Below are 18635 nucleotides of genomic sequence, written 5' to 3' on the forward strand. Positions count from 1 at the left end.
TTGCTGCCCAAACTAACATCTTTAAATCTCTTTGCCCACTATCTTTAACCTCAGGGGATTTATTTGAATTATGGTGTGAAGTAACAGTGAAGCTAAATAAAATTCAGGATGGGTTGCCAGGTTAACCCAATGCAGGCCCACCCATAGTGCTGCATTCAATTATGGCCTTTAGAATTCAGGGAATTAAAAAGACTGGATAGTGAAGTATAATTGGATCCCACCAGAGTGAAGCCTTTTCAGAGGCTAGTCCAGACCCAGACTGCTCCCTCTCTCATCTCTCTGCTCCAGTGAGTATTGATGATCTCCTGTCTCTTCACGATCCCGAGTCAGACACAACACAGACTCCAGCTCCTTATCCCCCATATCAAAACACTGGCTGGGTGTCAGCCAGCCAAGGCACTGCTTCTTCGCATACACTCGACTCCTGTGTGTCTCAAAGCACCAGAGGCTTTGTGTCGAGTGTTGTGGATTCAGTCAAAATCATGAGAGAAAGTAAGGAAACTTTAGGATAGCTACACAACAACAGGAAATGCACTTTATTTAGGTTCATCATATTCACATTCTAGGGAGGAGCACCACAAGTTATATAATACAAAACTATGGTATTCACACTTCATGATACTGTAGTCTCATACTCTTGAGGATAATGCAGATATTTTTTTACTTTAAAAAATGTCTATATATGAAACAATTGTGGCCTACCACATACAGTTTGTACAGTAGGTTAAAAGCAGTAATGCAAGCACTCCATCCTAATTATTCAGTCTCACAACTCACCAGATGTCCGCATTAAAAGTGCATTGAGGGGTAGGAGTGTTTGATGAGGTAAGAGAGGACTAATTTCAGGCCCCAACTCCCAAGAGGTAAAAAAAAAAAAAATCCAATGCTGATCCCATTGGTGGGATCTGGTCATGTGGAATCTGTATGGGTTGCAGCAGTGTCCAAATCAGCTACTAAAGCATCCACCATCTCCTCTATGGTAGGAGAGCTCTGCAGCATGCCTGGGAAGGGGAGAGATAGGAAGGCAAAGAGAGATCCGGAAACAAAAACAAAGCAAATTAACTTCAGTTTTAACTTCAGGTTCTACAAACTATTTTGGAGGCAGTCAAACTCTACAAAGAACATCCTGAAAAGCAGGTGGCTATATTTGCCAATCTTGCTTTGAATTTACTTATCCAAATCTTTGCATAGTCTATGTCAACCATTTGATGGACAAGGCATACACGTTAAATAGACCTGACTACAGTGGTTGTAAGTGGACTACATTCTTTGCACTCAGTTGGAACCGCTTCAATCCGAGTTTGATCCAAACTCTTTATGTTTACAGTTATGAAAAAGGTTCATCCTCAAGGATGCATATCAAGAGTCTTAACGTTTCTCATGGACAACTGAACAAGAATGCCCTGTTACACAGCACCTCATTCTAGTATTGTGAGAGAGCACTGGTAAATGTTTGATCTTTTTCAAAGACAGACAGATCACAAACCATATCCAACTCTAATGCCACTTCTTCCACTGTTGAAACTTGGGAAGCCTTGCATCCAAAACAAGAGCTTCTCCCCAAACTGTGACTGACTCCAAGGAATGTTAATGAAAAGGGGTTAAGAGAGGCCATTTGGCTGAGGGAATATAGAACCTTAACCTACTAATTAAACAATGCATTAAAAACATTAATCATTCCTGTCACCCAATACAAACACTAAATGTAGGGGGGTGGCTTCTTGCTCTGATCAGTGACCTCCGGATGACCTGGAATGAACCTGATCAGAAGCATAAGCGCCAGAGCAACAGCCATCATAACCCATTCATTACGGATTCGAAGTACCTGAGACCTGTACCTCAGTCAAACGCAAAAGCAAAACAATCGCTCTGCATCAAGGTGATTAACACATTCTTGCCCCCACTGGTGAGGTGACTAGGTGACACGCACACTGCTGTGGTACACAGCCAGTGCCTCAGCCAGGCTCTGTTGTTTTAGCTAGGCTAAGGTGATCTGAGAGGGGACCTAATAATGTTCAGTGGATCATCTCATTGGAGAGAAAAAAAAGTGAGTAGGAGCTCTCACGAGAGAAGGGAGTGGTTGATCGACAACTTTGTTTAGATAGGAGATGCACTTGTGAGTTCTGCCGAGTAGTAGTACATTGACTACCTATGTTAAATGCAATTATTCTAAGTCGCTTTGGATAAAAGCATCTGCTAAATGATTGTGATGTAATGGGAGCAAGCATAGCAGTCGGGGGGGGGGGGGGGGAGTATGAGTGTGTTACCTTGCACCATGAGCAGGGGCTCCTTGTTGCCTCCATGAGCCAGCATTTCCCTTCGGTAGCGCTCTCCCATCTCCCTTGAGGTACAAAGAGAGGTAAAGAGAAAAAGAGCGTTATTGAGGACAGATAAGACAATTCTTCAGTGACTCCTGTACTGATTCAGTTCAGCAGTGAGGCTTGAACTGTGTATTCACTTCCACTCAACAGGCTCTGGCAACAAAACTAAAGTAGAGAGAACAAACATGCCACTGGGACAGACATAACACCCCAGGCAAAACAATCCTGGATTTCTAATCAGGAATCTGCTGAAGTAGAATCTACAGGCGTCACAATATCTTAAGGTGATTTGTGTGTGCTGGCATTCCTGTAGTCTAATGTAGTGTTCTTGGTGTGATTTTAGACTACAGAGGACTAAGTAAAAACAGTGGATGCAGCAAAGGCTTCAGCATGTACTAATATACTATTATACCACCATACTATAAGCTACTAATATGATGTCATCTAGGCTCACCAAACAGAACTTTAAAAAGTGAATCAATTAGTCCCAGAATGTCTGTGTTCAAAGGCATACAGGTCAATTGATGTAATTAAAGTATGCCCAGTCACAGGGAGGGACAAAATGTGATTAATCTGTAACATTGGTACACCGTTCCCTCCGTCTCACCTGTTGAAGGGGTCCTTGCTGAAGCATTGCCTCCACAACATTGAAGCCACAGCTCGGGACATGAGGTATGAGTAGTATTTAGCTCCATAACCAATCAAGTGGCTGAATCTCAGCTGCCAGGCCTGGGGATACAATATATTGCACAAATACATATTGTATAGAAATACACTTTAATATAGTTTGTACAGCAAAAGAGACATTGCTATGTGGAAAACATCTACCCACTCAAAGGACTACAAGAAGACTTTCTAAGGGAAGGCCTTCCCTCACACATTGGCAACAGAGGACTTTTAATTATTACCTCCGCCCCAGCGACAGCAGACTATGATTACGCAAAAACTACCAAACCGATTTTTATGAAACTCGGTGGTTGCTGGGGGGGGGGATATCATGGGCCACTTTAGGACCCATTGAATTTTAGAGCAGATCTGAATCATGGGTCGGATCCACGAATGAAAACAACAAAGCCAGCTCCCTGTGTGGGGGTACAGAGAGACACAGGGTTTTGGACTGGACACAGGGTCCAGTGTGCGAGCGGCCCAGTGTGCAAGCGGCCCAGTGTGCGAGCGGCCCAGTGTGTGAACTTCAGCCTTACCTTTGTTTCAGTGTGTATACTTTAATCAACAAACATCTTTTCACATGGGCCTTTACATTTACCACACATTCAGTGTTTTATGATGAAACAGATTATGACCTCTTATCCTGCACCCTGGTGACTGACTTAGTGAATTTGTTGTTGTTTGAGTTGTTGCTAATTAGCTCAGTGAGATAGAGGATGTTGCTTGGTGTCAGAGGTTACAAGTTCAATCCTCAACTGATGCAAAATGAACATTGGAATGCCAACTTTCTTGTTGCTCCTAAACTTGTCTGAAATTGCCTGGCCTTGCCTAATCGCTGCGTAGCAGCTTTAATTTTAAATTGTTCCCTCGTTGCGCTGACAAACTCGCCCCAGTTAGTTTCAAATAGTTTTCCGTCGTTTTTATTTTATATTATTTTAGTTTTAATCTATTGAACTCCTGCGCTATATTCTCTAATCCACCTAGTCTCGATTCTCTACCCAGCGTTCCTAGCAACGGCTACCATGTAAACAGGAAGACAGACCGTTGGCGTAGGCTGTGCAAAGAGGGTTAAAACAAAAACAACAACTACTCAAAATGATTTGAAACTAACCGGGGCGAGTTTGTCAACCCAACGAGGGAACAATTTTAAAATAGGTTTTGAAGCCATCACAATCAACTTTTGAAATGAAAGTAAAACGCAAAAATGCAAATATCTTTTTAACATTCAACTTTACTTCAGAAAACGGATGCGGTAATGTGATATACGTTGGGTGAGTAGTTTTAGGAGATAAAATCATACTTAGACCGGTATGGTCCTTTAAGTCACTGTTCACTTGTTCACTGGTTCACCCGGTGGAAAACAAACTCTAAAGTATCAAAAAAAAATCTAAAGTATACCCTTCAGAGATCTTTGGCTTTGCATCCTGGCAGTGAATGGATGGAAATGGACTAGAACATCTTGTCCTATAGGACTATTTAGTTGGTTTAAACCATTTCAAGGGACAAAATAAGTATTTTCAAATCAAAATGGTAATAATGACAGAGAAAAAACATATCTTCACTGCTAGAAACTTACAGTGTTTGGAACATATGGAAGTCCATAGAATTTCTCTTGCACCTCTTTCAGAATGTCTGTCGTAGACCGATGTTGGGGTTTTCCATGATAGACCTGATCCAAAGCAGCATAGAACACCTAAAAGACAACAAAGTCCACTTCACCTTAGGATTTATGTTAGCATCTCCTATTTGCTGTAGTCAGTGGCTAATGTTTCTCATTGACACAGTAACTGACCCTACAGTTACCTGAAGCTGAGTGTCAGCAGCCCTACAGACTCTCTTGGACTCACAGAGGCGGGACACCATGTTTTTGGGCAGAGGCTGGAAGAAACATCAAACACATGACATGTAGTGACTGTCAACAGCAGCAGTGTGTGTGTGTACACGACACACTACCCCACAGGTGGGAGAATGGATGTGAGATGACTGCCCATGCCTCTCATCACACAGCTGTTTGTGGTCTGTCTAATCAGCAGGCCTTCAGTCTGATTCGCAGCCATGACAAGACTTCATACCCAAGCCAATGTCTTCCAATGCTGCTGAATGTGCTTGGTTCTTAGTTGATGCAGAGCAAGTGGTGCATTTCAGCATTGCTATCATGCCACAGGTGAAACAGAACAACTGCCAAACTCTAGACAGACAGCACAGCAAAGAACAAACAAGGACACACTTACTCGCGCGCACGCACGTGTGGGAAAGATAGACAGTATTCAGAAGAGAAGGCGATTATGAACCTGTCTAACCTGTCCAGTTTGATAGTGACATGCAAACTGATTCACCACACGATAGTCTGTGGCAAAGAACTCCATGAGGATAGAGGGAACCTCTGCAAAGTCAGTGGCACATCTGGTTCCTGGAAGAAGTGGGGAAAAACGAAACCAGTCTCTCACATAAGAACTTTGATAACACACTGTTACATGAATAATCATAACCCTTCATAAATTAGCACGTTTCTAAAGGTTTTACAGTAGGGCTGGGTTAAAGAAAATCGATTAATGAATCCCAAAATCGATCTTTTATTTAATGAATGAAAGAATAAATGAAGGAATGAATAGTTAATTAATTAATTAATTCATTCAATGATTCATTCATTCATTTTGGGAAATCAGTATCGATACCCAGACACACAACTTGGCAGTCATGTAATTAAGGTTACAGCTAAAAAAAACAGGTTTTAGTAACACTAACCGAATCAATATTGAATCGAATCGAATTGAATCGTGATAATCGATTCTGTACCTTGTGAATCGGAATCGAATCGATTCTTGAAATTCGAATCGATACCCAGCCCTATTTTACAGTACCCAAATATATGCCACAAGAGCATGTCTAACACTTGGCTAGCACTGTTGTGTAAATAAATAAATAAGTCATAAATTCCAACATTAAGAGGCAACTGGGATTCCTGACCTGTGACGTGCTGGTAGCGTGTGCGTCCCAACATGGAGTGCATGGCATGGCCCATCTCGTGAAACAGGTTCTCCATCATGCCAGGGGTGAGCAGGGTGGGGGTGTTGTGGGTGGGAGGGGGCAAGCTCAGCATCAGTACTACCACAGGCAGCTGGTACTGACCATCCTCCTTCAACCGCCCCCCTCGGATGGTGAAGTGGCAGTCCTAGAGGAACAACACAGGAGTGGAACGGGAAAAGGGAGAGTGGGATGGCATGAAGGAAGGAGAGGGAAACAGGTTTGGAGCAAGAGAGATTTGATATGTCCACACAATCACAGGTTCTTTAAGGGAGCTTTGGTACATCTATGTCAGTTGAAGTGTCTTACCTGGTGTGGTTTATCAGGCCTCCTGAAGAAGTCACAGTAGATGTATCCCAGGAGGCCCTCTGTCTGATGAACCACTGCCTGTACGTATGATGGGAAAATAGATCATGGAACCGCTTTTGAAATCTACAAATACAACAGATACCTACAAACAGACGCCTAGAAACAAAATGTACACATTCACAACTGGTTCTCTCTAAAAAAGAACCATGCAGGCAGTGGCAGTGAGTGTGATTGCAGACGGAGGTATGGTCTCACCAGCTTGCGGACATCCTCGCTCCACACCTCACCATTCATGGGCTGCTCAGTCTGGAAGGAGACCCCTAGCAGCTGGCTGAACAGGTTGTTGAGACCCTCCATACAGGCCCCCAAAGAGAAGTAGGGGCTATATTCACTTGGCTCTATCTTATACCTGTACGTGTGCATGCACGCACGCACACACACACACACACACACACACACACACACACACACACACACACACACACAAAGAGCATGATGCAGGCTCATAGATTATTGCCTAACAGACATTTCAGACAATAACAGACAGTGAAAGAGAGGGTTGCTACAAAGTAGTAACAACACAGCAGGGTTAAAGCAATGCACAAGCCCCCCCTAGAGGACTTTCAGTTCAATAGTACATGGCTTTAATGCCCTAGTCACTGTTGCCTTACCTCTCAGCTCGCACAGCACCACTGAAGTAGGGGTGGTCCCATGGCATCAGCTCCTGAGAGAAACCATAATTGAACAATAACTTGATTATCCAACGTCATCCCAGGACTTGACCATCAGACCAGGGAGCTGCTTGATCATGAGTTACATTCTCCCAAAACAAATAGAAAGGGACCTAACAAATGTGTAGTACTCACCGTACTTCTGGTCTTCATTTTCATCTTCATGTCCCTCATCATGCTGAAGTCTTTGGCAACTCTGCAGAAGTAAACATTCATTCTTCACATGTGAATGCATGCATGTCATTGCCAAAACATTGTTTTCAGTGAGATTGTTTCAGTGGTTCTAAGGGACTGGCTAAGATACCTGTCTGAGAGTTTGTCTGTAAGCAGTTCAAGGAATTTCATGACAGTTTCTGCAAACAAACACAAAAAAACATACTGGTCAGCAGAGTAATATCCATGATGTATGTACCCATACAGTATATATCCAAATATATACAGTATATAGGTGACAGAACCTTCGGAAACATGCCCTGTATCCTGCAAAGGTTCCTTTACCTGGATTCATAGCCATGGTTCCCTTTAAAGCCCTGTGTGCAAATGACTCATAGCCCACTAGTTTGGCAAGCTCATCTCTACAAGCTAGCAATTTGTCCAGGCAAAGCAGCAGGCTGGGGTTGGGGTACAGAAAGACCTTATAAGCAGCTTCCCGCACCTATTAAAAAAGACAAGCACAGACAGAGCAAGTATAGTAGATAAATGAGCGACTACACGTTAACCAAAGGAGGAGGACATAAACCACGAGTTTGCACTGAGTTCAGACTATAATTGGCCTGTAACACATTCCACAGAACATGGCAACATTCAAGTCAATCCTACATGCAGAACTTGCAGCAATAGCAACCAGATAGTTGGGAGACCAATGATAATGGATGGGGACAGAGAGACATGCCAGTTCGTCAGGAGAGTCTGCACGGAGTCCTCCTATCTGGATACAGTTGCCGTCTATGGAGAAGCAGTGGCGGATGTGCTCTGGCAGGGCCCTCTTCTCTACCCTGTTCGGCAGCTGAGAGCCATTCAGAAACTCATTGTTCAGGTCCAGGAGGTTGACACTGAGGCTGACTGCCTTCCCCCTCTGTAAGATCCAAATGGGCTTTAGCGAGTTCCTCATCAGCAGAACAAGGATATTCACTGGGATAGTGCTGCTGCTGTATATCCATGAGTAATGAAACTGTTACTATGGTATGGGGCTTATTGTATTACAAACCTTTGATTCATCCAGGTGAATTCCACTAATCTCAAAATCAAACAGGAACAGCTCTGCTACTCTCCTACAAAGACAACAGACACTGATCAATCAACATTAGGTTGAAGCTTGTACACCAACTAAACAATTTACTGTTTGTTTGTTTTTATGTAGGCCATTTCTGCCTATCATCACACAAGAAATGATTGACAGGACAGGACTAACAATGAGGACAACATAATAAAATACAGCACACACCTTGTATCTGGATCCAAAGTCTTTAGAATATCTTTGTTATCTAATAGATTCTTGAGACTCCTACACAGTTCAACATTAGTGTTCAGCCTATCAGGAACAAAGAGAGGAAACATTGAAGCACGTCAAGTCAACAACTTGTTTAAGAATTGTCAGTCTAATTACTGAGGAGGCTTATACCTTTCTACTACTGTGCCAATGCTTATGCATGCTTTCTCAGCAGCATCTCGAAACGCAGGAACCGGATGCCCAACTTTGACAAAATCTGCCTGCAATGAAACCAAAAACGTCAGGTTGTGTAGCATTACACAAGGTCTTAATTGGGGCATGTTTGTGTTGGTGGAACTGGGTTACATTTTGAAGCTGGAGTGGGGACTCTTGAATTTACCAAGTCTGCCACTTTGCACAAGCTGTCAGACAGTAGGTCGAAGGTCTCCACGATCAGTGCATCTGCTGGGCTGCTGCAGGCTCGGTCTACCAGTTGTTCCGTTTCCTTGAGCGCTCGCTGCTGTGCCACCTGGAAACCTTCTGGAGTACTCAACTCTGGCACACCAAACAATCCCTGCGCCAACGAGAAATGTCATGCACGTCAAAATAGTGATGATCAGGGGTGTAGTGAGTAAAGAAGTGTAGCGGGTATACTCTGACTACATAAGTGGGTAAACTGTAGCAGAAATGTTAGTTTTTTATATTAGTGGTGTTTAAATAAATGGTATACTGTGGTTCAAAGAAGTGGGTATACCTCCGTATACACTACACACCACTAGTGATGATTGATTCATTATTTTGGCCAATGACAACATTCACGGTCGACCTTATGTGCTGGGTTCTACGGCAGAGACTGCTGTGATATGTGATCTGCAACGGGCTGGGGCGAGAGCAGAAAAACTTGTGTCCTTGTGTTTCTCCTCAGAATACTCACTAACCGTTGACAAACCAACATATTAAAAATAGCTTTTCCAACTGAAAGTGTCCTCTTATAGAATGGGAAATAGTTAGAGGTCTCGAGAGAAATCCTGTGGGGGCGTGATCGTGCAAGTAACGCTAGCTATCATGCACCCTTTCGTCTGGTGCTGTATTCTTCCCCTACTACTAATTACTTATGACTGACATAATCATGTTCTGTTGTGTTTAAATGTAACGTTATTCTCCACTGGGCATGCCTGTGAGTGAGTTAGCTAACACCGGCCACTAGTTGTATGTTATGTGATAATTTGTTTACAGTCCACGTAAATATATGTCATATTGCCTGTCCGCACTTTCGCAACTCAACTAGCAGCATTAACCTGATCAAACATATTAAAGACAATACGAAGGACTATGAAGACACATTAAAGTAAAATACTAAGAGGAGGTTTACAAACAAACATTTAAATATGTGTATCTTATTATACATTAAATACAATAGACTACGAAACTGCTGACGCTGCTATGTGAATACATGCATTCATCTTTGTTTTAAAAGGGAGGGAAGCCCAAATTAATATGCACAAGCAAACCGAATCGTTGAGGACGGTTTAGGATAGTTGCTGGCTAGGTTTGTTCTCTTTGTTTCATTCAAGTGCATTAGTAGGCTACTACTACTTTTACTTAACCACAGAATTGAACGGATGAAGCGGAGCTGTCCATGGTTCTGATATCAGTGGGTCACTAGAGGGATGGTCGCGCTACATGAAAGCTAACGTTACTTTTCAGGCCTCTTTTTAACATTTAAAATAGTGTGTAGAGGACAAATAACCGGATCCTAGATCTTAGGGATACGATGTTTCCCCACCCTCCAGTAACGTTACTGTTGTATGATATAATACATCAAGTTTGGGGCTGATTAATTTAATGTCTTCTTAAAGGAATATTTCATCAATCATACAATCTAAAAATGCGATAAGGTCCGCTTTTTGATAAAAACGAACCCCCCTTCCACAAGGCTGGCTACAGGTGTATATTCATGTAATGGGCTACTTGAGTGGACCACAGCTACCTTTGTGGACAACACATTAACCATCCCTAACACACGAGTAAACAATTACAACCATTTTTTTTTTATTGGTGTGTTTATACCAATCATTACACAGAGATACATCTATAAACAAAAGAAAACTGTACACTTGTACTTGATACCTAAACCTAAAAACCCACATGAATATTGCTACTGCTGGTATGTGTATTTGACAGCTCAGGTGGATGTACCATTTGTCTCTTGGAATCCCAAGGAACCCATGGTATATTTCACACTGTAGCCTACATCATTAGCTTGGCTAAAAACACAGATATTCCATTTTTACCATCCTCACAATGTACCATTACACACTGCATATAGAAAGTTTGAAAACCCTTCTCACAGCAGCTATACAAATCTTTTGCAATGCTATCACAGAACAGAGACAAAACCAATACACGCAATGCACAGGCCTGATAGGGAGAACTCCAATACTAGGGAATAGGTTTATTTAGCAGAATGGTTAAGAAAAACTGCGTAAGTACAAGAGTTAACATAATGGAACACAGATTACAAACATTCTAAAACGCTTATTTTCCTCATTATAAACAATAAAACAATGTGTTGTCCATTGAGTAATTCACCCCCACAGAATACAGGTTACCATCCCTCATAGCCTATGGAATGTTAGTCTCTCAGGCAAGCTCTCTCAGTTGTTTGACCGACTCCTGTAAACGACGCACTTGCATGTTCTTGTTCAGCAACCTGTCCTCCCCTCCCCTCACATCGAAAATAAAAACCGTTGACATTTACAATGACCGTAATTGTTCCGGAGATGTACAAATGTGGGATGCGATGAAATCCCCGACTCCAGATGTATTTTTTTTCCATAAAAAAATGTGTTTCTACAATCAAACTACTAAAAAACCTGCATTTAGAAAATAGTCGATAAAAATATTCCCCTGAATTGTACAAGAAAAAGAGGTACAGGGAGCACTGATAAAAGATGTGGTTGGAGAGATGTTATTCTGCTGCATCCTCATCTTCTTCTTTCTTTTCAGCCTCTTCTGTGGCTGGTGCCTGAAATTATAATATGTGAAACATCAATTAACTTGATACAACAATTAAGACACACTGTAATCCAACTATAGCTCACTAAAATTGATTGTTGAAATTATCTTTCAAGACAAAAACTACTTTGATATGTTCTTTCCTATCAGATACCAAACCCCCAAAAACCTTACCTCATCCTCAGCTTTGGCTTCCCCATTCTCAGCGGGCACTTCCTCCTTCTCTTCAGGCTTGGCTTTCTCCACCTCTTTAGCCTTCTTGGGCTTAGCAAGTGCCTTCTGCAAATGCACAACAAGAGGTTGAGACTTAGAAAACTTAAATGTCCTCCAAGAGGCAATTTTTGGTACAGCACAGAACATAGACACATTAATATGCAACCAACATGGACACATTCATATACAACCAACTGTTCTGAAGAAATAATTTGAACACTTTTACCTTTGGCTTTGCCTCTGCCTTTGGAGTTGTGGGTTTCTGAGATAAAAATAATTTGTTTTAGTGTACAATTGTAAGACGAAACAGTCATATTTATGAATCTTTAATAGGTGTCTGTAATATACTCACGTTTACCAATCTCTCAGATCTTCTTTTGGGCTACAAAATGCATCAAAAGAAAGATATATGAACATTTTGTATCAAGTCATCTAGTGACAGCAGTTTGATCAAGATGGATCGATGCTGACCTCTAGTGGAGCAGTTGAATTGTCTTTAGTTAAACCCCCCTTGGTAACAGTCAGAGCCCACCCTTAGTCAACCTATACAAACAATGACATATCTAACAAACATGTTTATCACTCACCTCTGCTGCCTCAGCATCACTGTTAGCCTATGATGAAAAAAGAAAGATAGGAACAGTTAAGACCCTATGGCTCAGCAAGTGAATGTTTAGGAAGGGGCAGTCTAAATGCCATGGCCTAGTTATGTAAGGCTATATTATACCCAAAGTAGGCTGGGGGATACATTGTAATCTGTAAAAATGCAGGATATATTGATCCACTGACATAACTACTGTACTATTAAAACTGAATTAAGCCCTTCCTGCTTTTTTTTTTTTTTTTAAACGGGGGGGGACACTGGCTCCGCCCCCTTGCGACGCATTCATTCACTGGTGATAAATGGGATTTATTTGCCAGGCTGCCGCTACGCCGACCAGTGCGATATGTGTTCCCGCCATTCATTCGAATTTCTAACTCCGACATCCTCAGCGATTCCCCGAATGGTTACAGAATCTACTAGAATCCCCAGCAACAAGAGCGGCGCTGTGATGTCGGAGAATCGCCATTGCTTAACCCTGAGCTGGCACGGGCAAACAACAACACGAAAGGGGACATAAATAGCGAAAAAACAGAATATAATTAGTTAATATAAATGCAAAATACTGCATGAGTGCACCCACATCCTTGAATCGATGGGACACGGAAAATAGCAATTGCTGTAGGCAACCTAAAAATAAAGCGTCGTCGATGTTCATCTTGCTCATGGGTAGCCATGACACACAGACTTCGTGCCCTTTTAGCATTCTTCTGCATGTGCCTAGTGCATCGAGCACAGGCACTCCCTAGCAATTATTACATTTTAAACGACTATTCCAAATTTCAGGCTATAATGGTCGTGCAGTTTGCTATACAAAAAAGCACGAATACATACATGCAAGCTTTTTTTCACTAAAGGATCGATGCCTCCAACTTTCCCTGCAGAAATGCAATCTCACGACGCAGCTACGCCTCTTTGTCTGGTTATACGCTAAAGTCTTATTTGTAAACAACTATCATGATACTGCAGCAGCTGGTATTGGACATAGCGTGCAGTAAAGTTAACTTAATATAAATGATACTATAAGTTTTATGCTACAGTTATCGAGGGGTAAAATCACTGCATGAACAAGAACCCGCCACTTCCCGAATCAAAACAGAGGGATACGTTAAAAACTGATGCCTGCGCAGGGCAGTACAACAATGTTGCCATTGCGAGACAGAACACATTCATGGCTAAACAACATTTTAACAACTGAAGGACTAAATAAAAACGATGCAATGCGACTGTTAGTTATATATGGTTAGATGCATTAATTTATGTATAATTTTCAACTCACTTTGCTCCTTTTAGGCATGGCTGGCTTGCGTTTGTGTTAAAAGAAAAAGAGAAATGTTCAAAATGGAGAAGCAGGAAAATACCGTTCTATGCTCAGTAAAAGATTCAAACAGTACGTTCTATTACGGCGTAGCAAGACGTTAATGTTCCAATGGAACAAAAACTAGCTGAAACCGGATTGGATTCTCCCCCTCCCTCCCTATTCAATTCATTATAACCCCAACCTGACGGACAAGGCACTCTCCGCCCCTGGGCAGCCATTGATTGGTCTAAACAGTCGTCAACTCATTTTCAAATCATAGCGAGAAACCTGTGTGGGTATTCCTACATGCCAATCAGATCTATATTTATTTGTCTTTTTCTCTGCAACCATTGGTGGGGGGATCACCATAATAATTTTCAGACATGTCCATTCTCTTGATTCTCTTACATGCAATTGCTTGGTCTAAAATATTTTTTTTTCGTTAGATTTCTTAACAACAATACAGAGGAAGTCACACACTGACATAATGTGCGACACAAATAATTATGATAGGTTGTGCGGGTTTCAAGCGAAGAACATGCAATTGAATTTTAAGAAAAGGCAATGCAATAATTTCTGGTAGGGAAGGGGGTGTGCTTCCCTAGCGACAGTAAATAATCAAGGGAAAATGGCGACGGGGTATGTGTGGTTGCTGGTTTTAGGATCTGTGATCTTGTGCAACCTCGTCAAAATGTTGTTGCCGTCCATTTCCTCCCATGTGAGTAGCATATATTTACGCGGAAACAGTTTGTGTAGTATATGGTTGTCTATGTTAATCTGTTTATGTGTGCACAGACCTGTAGCGAGAGCTTCTGGGTACTCGACCAGTCAGTAGGAGGACATGATGTTCATGTTTCTGATCAGGGATTAGACCTCCAATGCAGAATGTATCACTCTACCCATTGTCATTCATTGCAAGCATTGTCGCCATTATGGCAGCGCTCGTGCCTATCACCCCAAAATAACTGGAACGCTATCAGCCATATTGTGGGCGGTACAATTTAAGAATTTGTAGAAAAACAAAAAATTCACTTGGGCCGCTGATATTGTTGCTGCTTAAATCAAGTCATTAGGTAGTATTATTCTGTAATCCACTAGGAAGTATTACTCTGTAATCCACTCTCCTAACCTAACAGGCTGCCAGTGGTGCTTCTAGAAGGTATGTTCTGGGATTTGTATAGATTAGGTTATTTACTGTCCATAGAAACAAAAGTTGCCTACCATCTGCTGCCCCGGTGTCAATGACTATAGGAAATGCTTTAATCCCTCTTAATCATTCCCGTACGTACCAGACTCCCATATAGTTCAAGGCCCCAGTTTGCCCTATTATAGGCCTACCTCTGTCATTCACTGTTCAAGTAGGTTGACCTGTTGAGGCGTCTGTCATTTAAAAGAAAGTATAAGATTCAATGTGTTTTGCCTTTTTTTCATTCCCTATGTCAGCTGTCTAAAGTCTTCCATAAGCATGTGGAGCCGGAGGTGGAGATGAGGGCTGAGATTCAGGACATGAAAAAAGAACTTGCTTCCATCAACATGATGGACGAATTCGCTAGGTATGCACGATTGGAACGCAAGATAAACAAGATGACCGAAAAGTTGAAGACATTTGGTAAGAATGCTGCTTCTAAATGCACACCCAAAACTCATGTTTTCTTTGCCTTCTCTGATGTTGGACCCCCCCCCCCCCCCACTCTCGATCTCTTCATGTAACACATTATTCAACACTAGCAGTGAATGGCCAACCCAGCACACCATTATGTCATTTAATAGTCAGACATCTGACTAGGCTCTGTATCTGTTAGCCCCAACCAAAAGTTCAGTTTGCCCACACACTATGTTTTCACTCCACCCAACCTACTGTAAAGGACAAGCGATTACAAGAATTCCAATGTACCCGTACCTGTGCTTGTTACGCATGGCAAATACACTTTCTATTCTATTCTAGAATCTACTCTTGGATTTGAAAGTGTTACCTTGGAGAATGTTAATTCACTTTTAGAAACACTAGTGTTCAACATCGCAGTTAAATGTGAATATTGCCCCCCACTCTCCTAGCTGGGTTTGTGTAAGCGTATAAACTCTGGGGATGCAAGTATACATGTGTCTTCATCTCACTAGGGGGGCTAAGCTCAGGGCTAGGCAACACATGTATGTCAAAGGAAGGAGGGAAGAAAATAAGAAAGAAGGGGGGTGGGAGTGGTGGTCTCAGATAACAGCCCTGAATGTTGACTTGGGGGGTGCTTCACCATCACAGCCCTGAATGTTGACTTGGGGGGGTGCTTCACCATCACAGCTGCAGCCCTCTGCTGGCCTTCCTCTCCCTCTCTCTCTTTCCCGCCATTCCTCTTGGGCCCTGACAGTAGCAGATGGAGGAAGAAACAGGGTCTCCCATTTCAGGAACGTGCCATTTTGCACACCTTATCTACCCTGTCCTACCTACCCACAGGTCAGTGCTGTGACCAGACCAAATCCACAGGCAGCTATTACAGACAGTACACACTCACTGGCCTTTAACTGGTGAATATGTGTAACCGAGTGACTGTTCTCGTGAGTCCCGGTAGTGGTAGCGAGTAGTTGTTTAAACTCACTCTTCATAGGAGTGCTAACAGCCCCTCCAAGAGGGACGTCCCTATTGGCGCATCCGCCTCACAAGTGGGAGTTTGTGGGGTTATTATCCCGCCCTGGGCAAGCCCTTAACATGGGTTACTAATGGATATGGTAGAAAGCAGAAATCTGGGGTGCCAAGTTGCCATTTTTTCTCACAACAGGTAGTAGTACTATCAACATTGCTGATAAATGTAAAAATCGTAGTAGGTGTGAAGTTTTCTTGTCTTCAGTGATTGCATTCTCAGCTATGTGACAAGTGAAGGGAGTGTTCAGTTGGCATTCATGGAGGGTATTGAACGTCCATAATCCTCAGAGTAGAGCTGCAGGAGGATGAAGGTAAAGGTGACCTTTGCATGACACATTTCCTGTGGCTCGACCAAAGCTTCTTTGAGGTGGAGCAAACTTCTCTCTGTCTGTCTGTCTCTCTCTCTCTCTCTCTCTCTCTCTCTCTCTCTCTGTCCATACCCCACTCTCTCAGCCAGCTATCATTCAGTCTCACCTGTTGGTCCACCAACTCTGGTGATGTGTGTGTGTGTGTGTGTGTGTGTGTGTGTGTGTGTGTGTGTGTGTGTGTGTGTGTGTGTGTGTGTGTGTGTGTGTGTGTGTGTGTGTGTGTGTGAGAGAGAGAGAGAGAGACTGACAGTTGAGTACCAACAACACTCTAATATTGGCCTTTTCCCTTTTTTCACAGTGAAGTCTAGAACAGCACAACAAGCAAAAATCAAATGGGTGGTCAACATAGTGTACTATGTCCTTCAGGTATGAGATGTAAATCTGAAATATACAGAACATGAACAGTAAACACGTTTGTTTACATATCTTAACATTTATTTAGCATTTTTGTGAACAGGGCCCTTCTTCTTCCCACTTCTCTGCTTACCATAACCCCACTGATGACGACGACGGAGAATGGAGAGGTATGCAGGTGAATGGGGGACAGAGGAGTGTGACTGATCCTGTCTTTCTCTCCCAGGCTGGGCTGATGATCTCTCTGATTTGGCGGTACTATGCTGACCCAGTAACGGTGCTGCCCAGTAAGTGGATTTCTCCTCTGGAGCGAATGGTGGCCTTCCCATCTGGAGTGGCAGGTAAGCCAGATTACTGCCTGCCTGAGAGGGGCTCTAACACCGCTAGGGGTTGGTGCTCAGAGGGCACACAGAAGGACACAATAGTATTACGCTGCAGACTGTAAGCTTTATTGAAATGCGCATATGAAGAATTATCATTGGTAGAAATGGAATGTTATTCACTCCACTCACTTCAGTTCAATATGCTTTATGTTAAAAAAGGGTCCGTCCCTGGTCAAGGATTTTCAACCCTTTAAGTGAGGATTTACAAATGCTTAGGAGGGTTAGAATTAATACATGCTCTAACTGCTTTAAAGGGAGAGATTTTGGGAGCAGATGTTTCTGAATATCCCTCTCACTTCCGGTTTCTCTCTAAAACAATGAAACAGACAGGATATTCCAAACTCTCTATGTTAATATTCTTGGCGTAGTTAATTAATTAATTAATTTTATTTTTTTATTTGTCTACCTCTGTAACATTTAGTACTTCTGTGATTTAAAGTGTTGCTTTCATGTGGCTGTTATATTAATCTCCACTCATGTCTTCAGGTGGTGTTGGGATCACCTGCTGGCTCATTGTTTGTAACAAGGTGGTCGCCATAACGCTTCAAGCTGTAGGTTGATGACCTTACGTCCTGTGGATATATTTGAGGCGATAGTGACCAAATTATGCAATTGAATTACTCTTGCCATTTTGCTCATGTATGTCAGTTTAATAAGTGTACATAATTTCATATGTTGGTCTAGGTATCTTTTTAAAATGTATTTGGTAGTAATTTATTTTTAAAGTAATTTATTTTTTTGTAATTTTGCACTGATTTGAATAAACCAGCAAGTATGTTATATGTTAGGGTTACTTCTCAATCAGAATTCCTTCCACTCATCGCTTAATGCTTTTTATAATGACTAAACTGAACATTTATCAAAGCAGGTTATAGTTGTCATTATGGCATGTTCCAGTGTGTTGTTTGGCTACTGTATTTTCTTAACTTATAGTTGTATCAATAAAAAAAGTGTAAAACATTTCCTTTCACAGTCACATTTCTCCTCTGTTAGTTGTCCCCCACCCGATGAAATCGGAGGGTGGGCTATTAATAAGGGCTAAGTCCGTCGGTCTGAGTCCAGGATGTACCAGACCCCACCACTGGAGGGTGGAAGCCAAAGTTAATTTTTCCAGTTGGCATTTTGGTCTGCGACCGTCGATAACGCCCCTTCGAAATCGAAAATAAACTAAGCAGCCTCTCACTCAGACCCATTGCATTTTTGTGAAATGCAACAGTTCCAGTTGCCTAGGAAGTAGGAATTTGGAGTTGGGATTGACGTCTCACCTGAGTTGACTGCATTCCAGA

The 18635-nt window shown here is 42.2% G+C and overlaps 3 protein-coding genes across 3 annotated transcripts; 1 reads left to right on the top strand and 2 right to left on the bottom strand.

Annotated features, from left to right (window-relative positions):
* Nucleotides 1–909: 909 nt before the first annotated feature.
* On the bottom strand, nt 910–10494 carry mipepb (mitochondrial intermediate peptidase b; the record flags this gene model as incomplete). The annotated part of the gene is made up of 19 exons (XM_084450199.1): nt 910–1001; nt 2268–2341; nt 2929–3050; nt 4564–4680; nt 4791–4865; nt 5288–5397; nt 5955–6159; nt 6321–6398; nt 6576–6729; nt 6992–7044; nt 7187–7247; nt 7356–7404; nt 7550–7706; nt 7944–8126; nt 8259–8322; nt 8496–8582; nt 8673–8761; nt 8881–9054; nt 10471–10494. The coding sequence occupies 19 exons, from the start codon at nt 10492–10494 to the stop codon at nt 910–912; spliced, it is 1968 nt and encodes a 655-aa protein (XP_084306325.1).
* Nucleotides 10495–10920: 426 nt separating this feature from the next.
* hmgn1b (high mobility group nucleosome binding domain 1b) lies at nt 10921–13736 on the bottom strand. Its single transcript, XM_084449557.1, has 6 exons — nt 13592–13736; nt 12299–12325; nt 12064–12093; nt 11938–11973; nt 11673–11777; nt 10921–11508 (listed from the first exon to the last, which is right to left on the bottom strand). Exons 1-6 carry the CDS (start codon nt 13607–13609, stop codon nt 11452–11454), a joined length of 273 nt encoding a protein of 90 aa, XP_084305683.1. The 5' UTR covers nt 13610–13736; the 3' UTR covers nt 10921–11451.
* A 494-nt stretch (nt 13737–14230) lies between these two features.
* On the top strand, nt 14231–18269 carry LOC311318729 (guided entry of tail-anchored proteins factor 1-like). The gene is made up of 5 exons (XM_084450153.1): nt 14231–14330; nt 15056–15221; nt 16911–16978; nt 17193–17307; nt 17836–18269. Exons 1-5 carry the CDS (start codon nt 14241–14243, stop codon nt 17907–17909), a joined length of 513 nt encoding a protein of 170 aa, XP_084306279.1. The 5' UTR covers nt 14231–14240; the 3' UTR covers nt 17910–18269.
* Nucleotides 18270–18635: the final 366 nt, after the last annotated feature.

The sequence above is a fragment of the Borostomias antarcticus genome (genome assembly GCF_949987555.1).
Source record: "Borostomias antarcticus genome assembly, chromosome: 15".
NCBI classification, from domain to species: Eukaryota; Metazoa; Chordata; class Actinopteri; order Stomiiformes; family Stomiidae; genus Borostomias; species Borostomias antarcticus.

What these genes read in the sequence shown, in the direction of transcription:
- hmgn1b (XM_084449557.1), bottom strand. An exon ending in GTGATGCTGAGGCAGCAGAG is followed by an intron (nt 12,094 to 12,298) that starts GTGAGTGATAAA and finishes TGCATTTTGTAG; the next exon opens with CCCAAAAGAAGATCTGAGAG. An exon ending in AGGCAGAGGCAAAGCCAAAG is followed by an intron (nt 11,778 to 11,937) that starts GTAAAAGTGTTC and finishes GTGCATTTGCAG; the next exon opens with AAGGCACTTGCTAAGCCCAA.
- LOC311318729 (XM_084450153.1), top strand. Translation starts at nt 14,241, where the DNA reads ATGGCGACGGGGTATGTGTGGTTGCTGGTTTTAGGATCTGTGATCTTG. An exon ending in TAGTGTACTATGTCCTTCAG is followed by an intron (nt 16,979 to 17,192) that starts GTATGAGATGTA and finishes TTTCTCTCCCAG; the next exon opens with GCTGGGCTGATGATCTCTCT. An exon ending in CTTCCCATCTGGAGTGGCAG is followed by an intron (nt 17,308 to 17,835) that starts GTAAGCCAGATT and finishes TCATGTCTTCAG; the next exon opens with GTGGTGTTGGGATCACCTGC.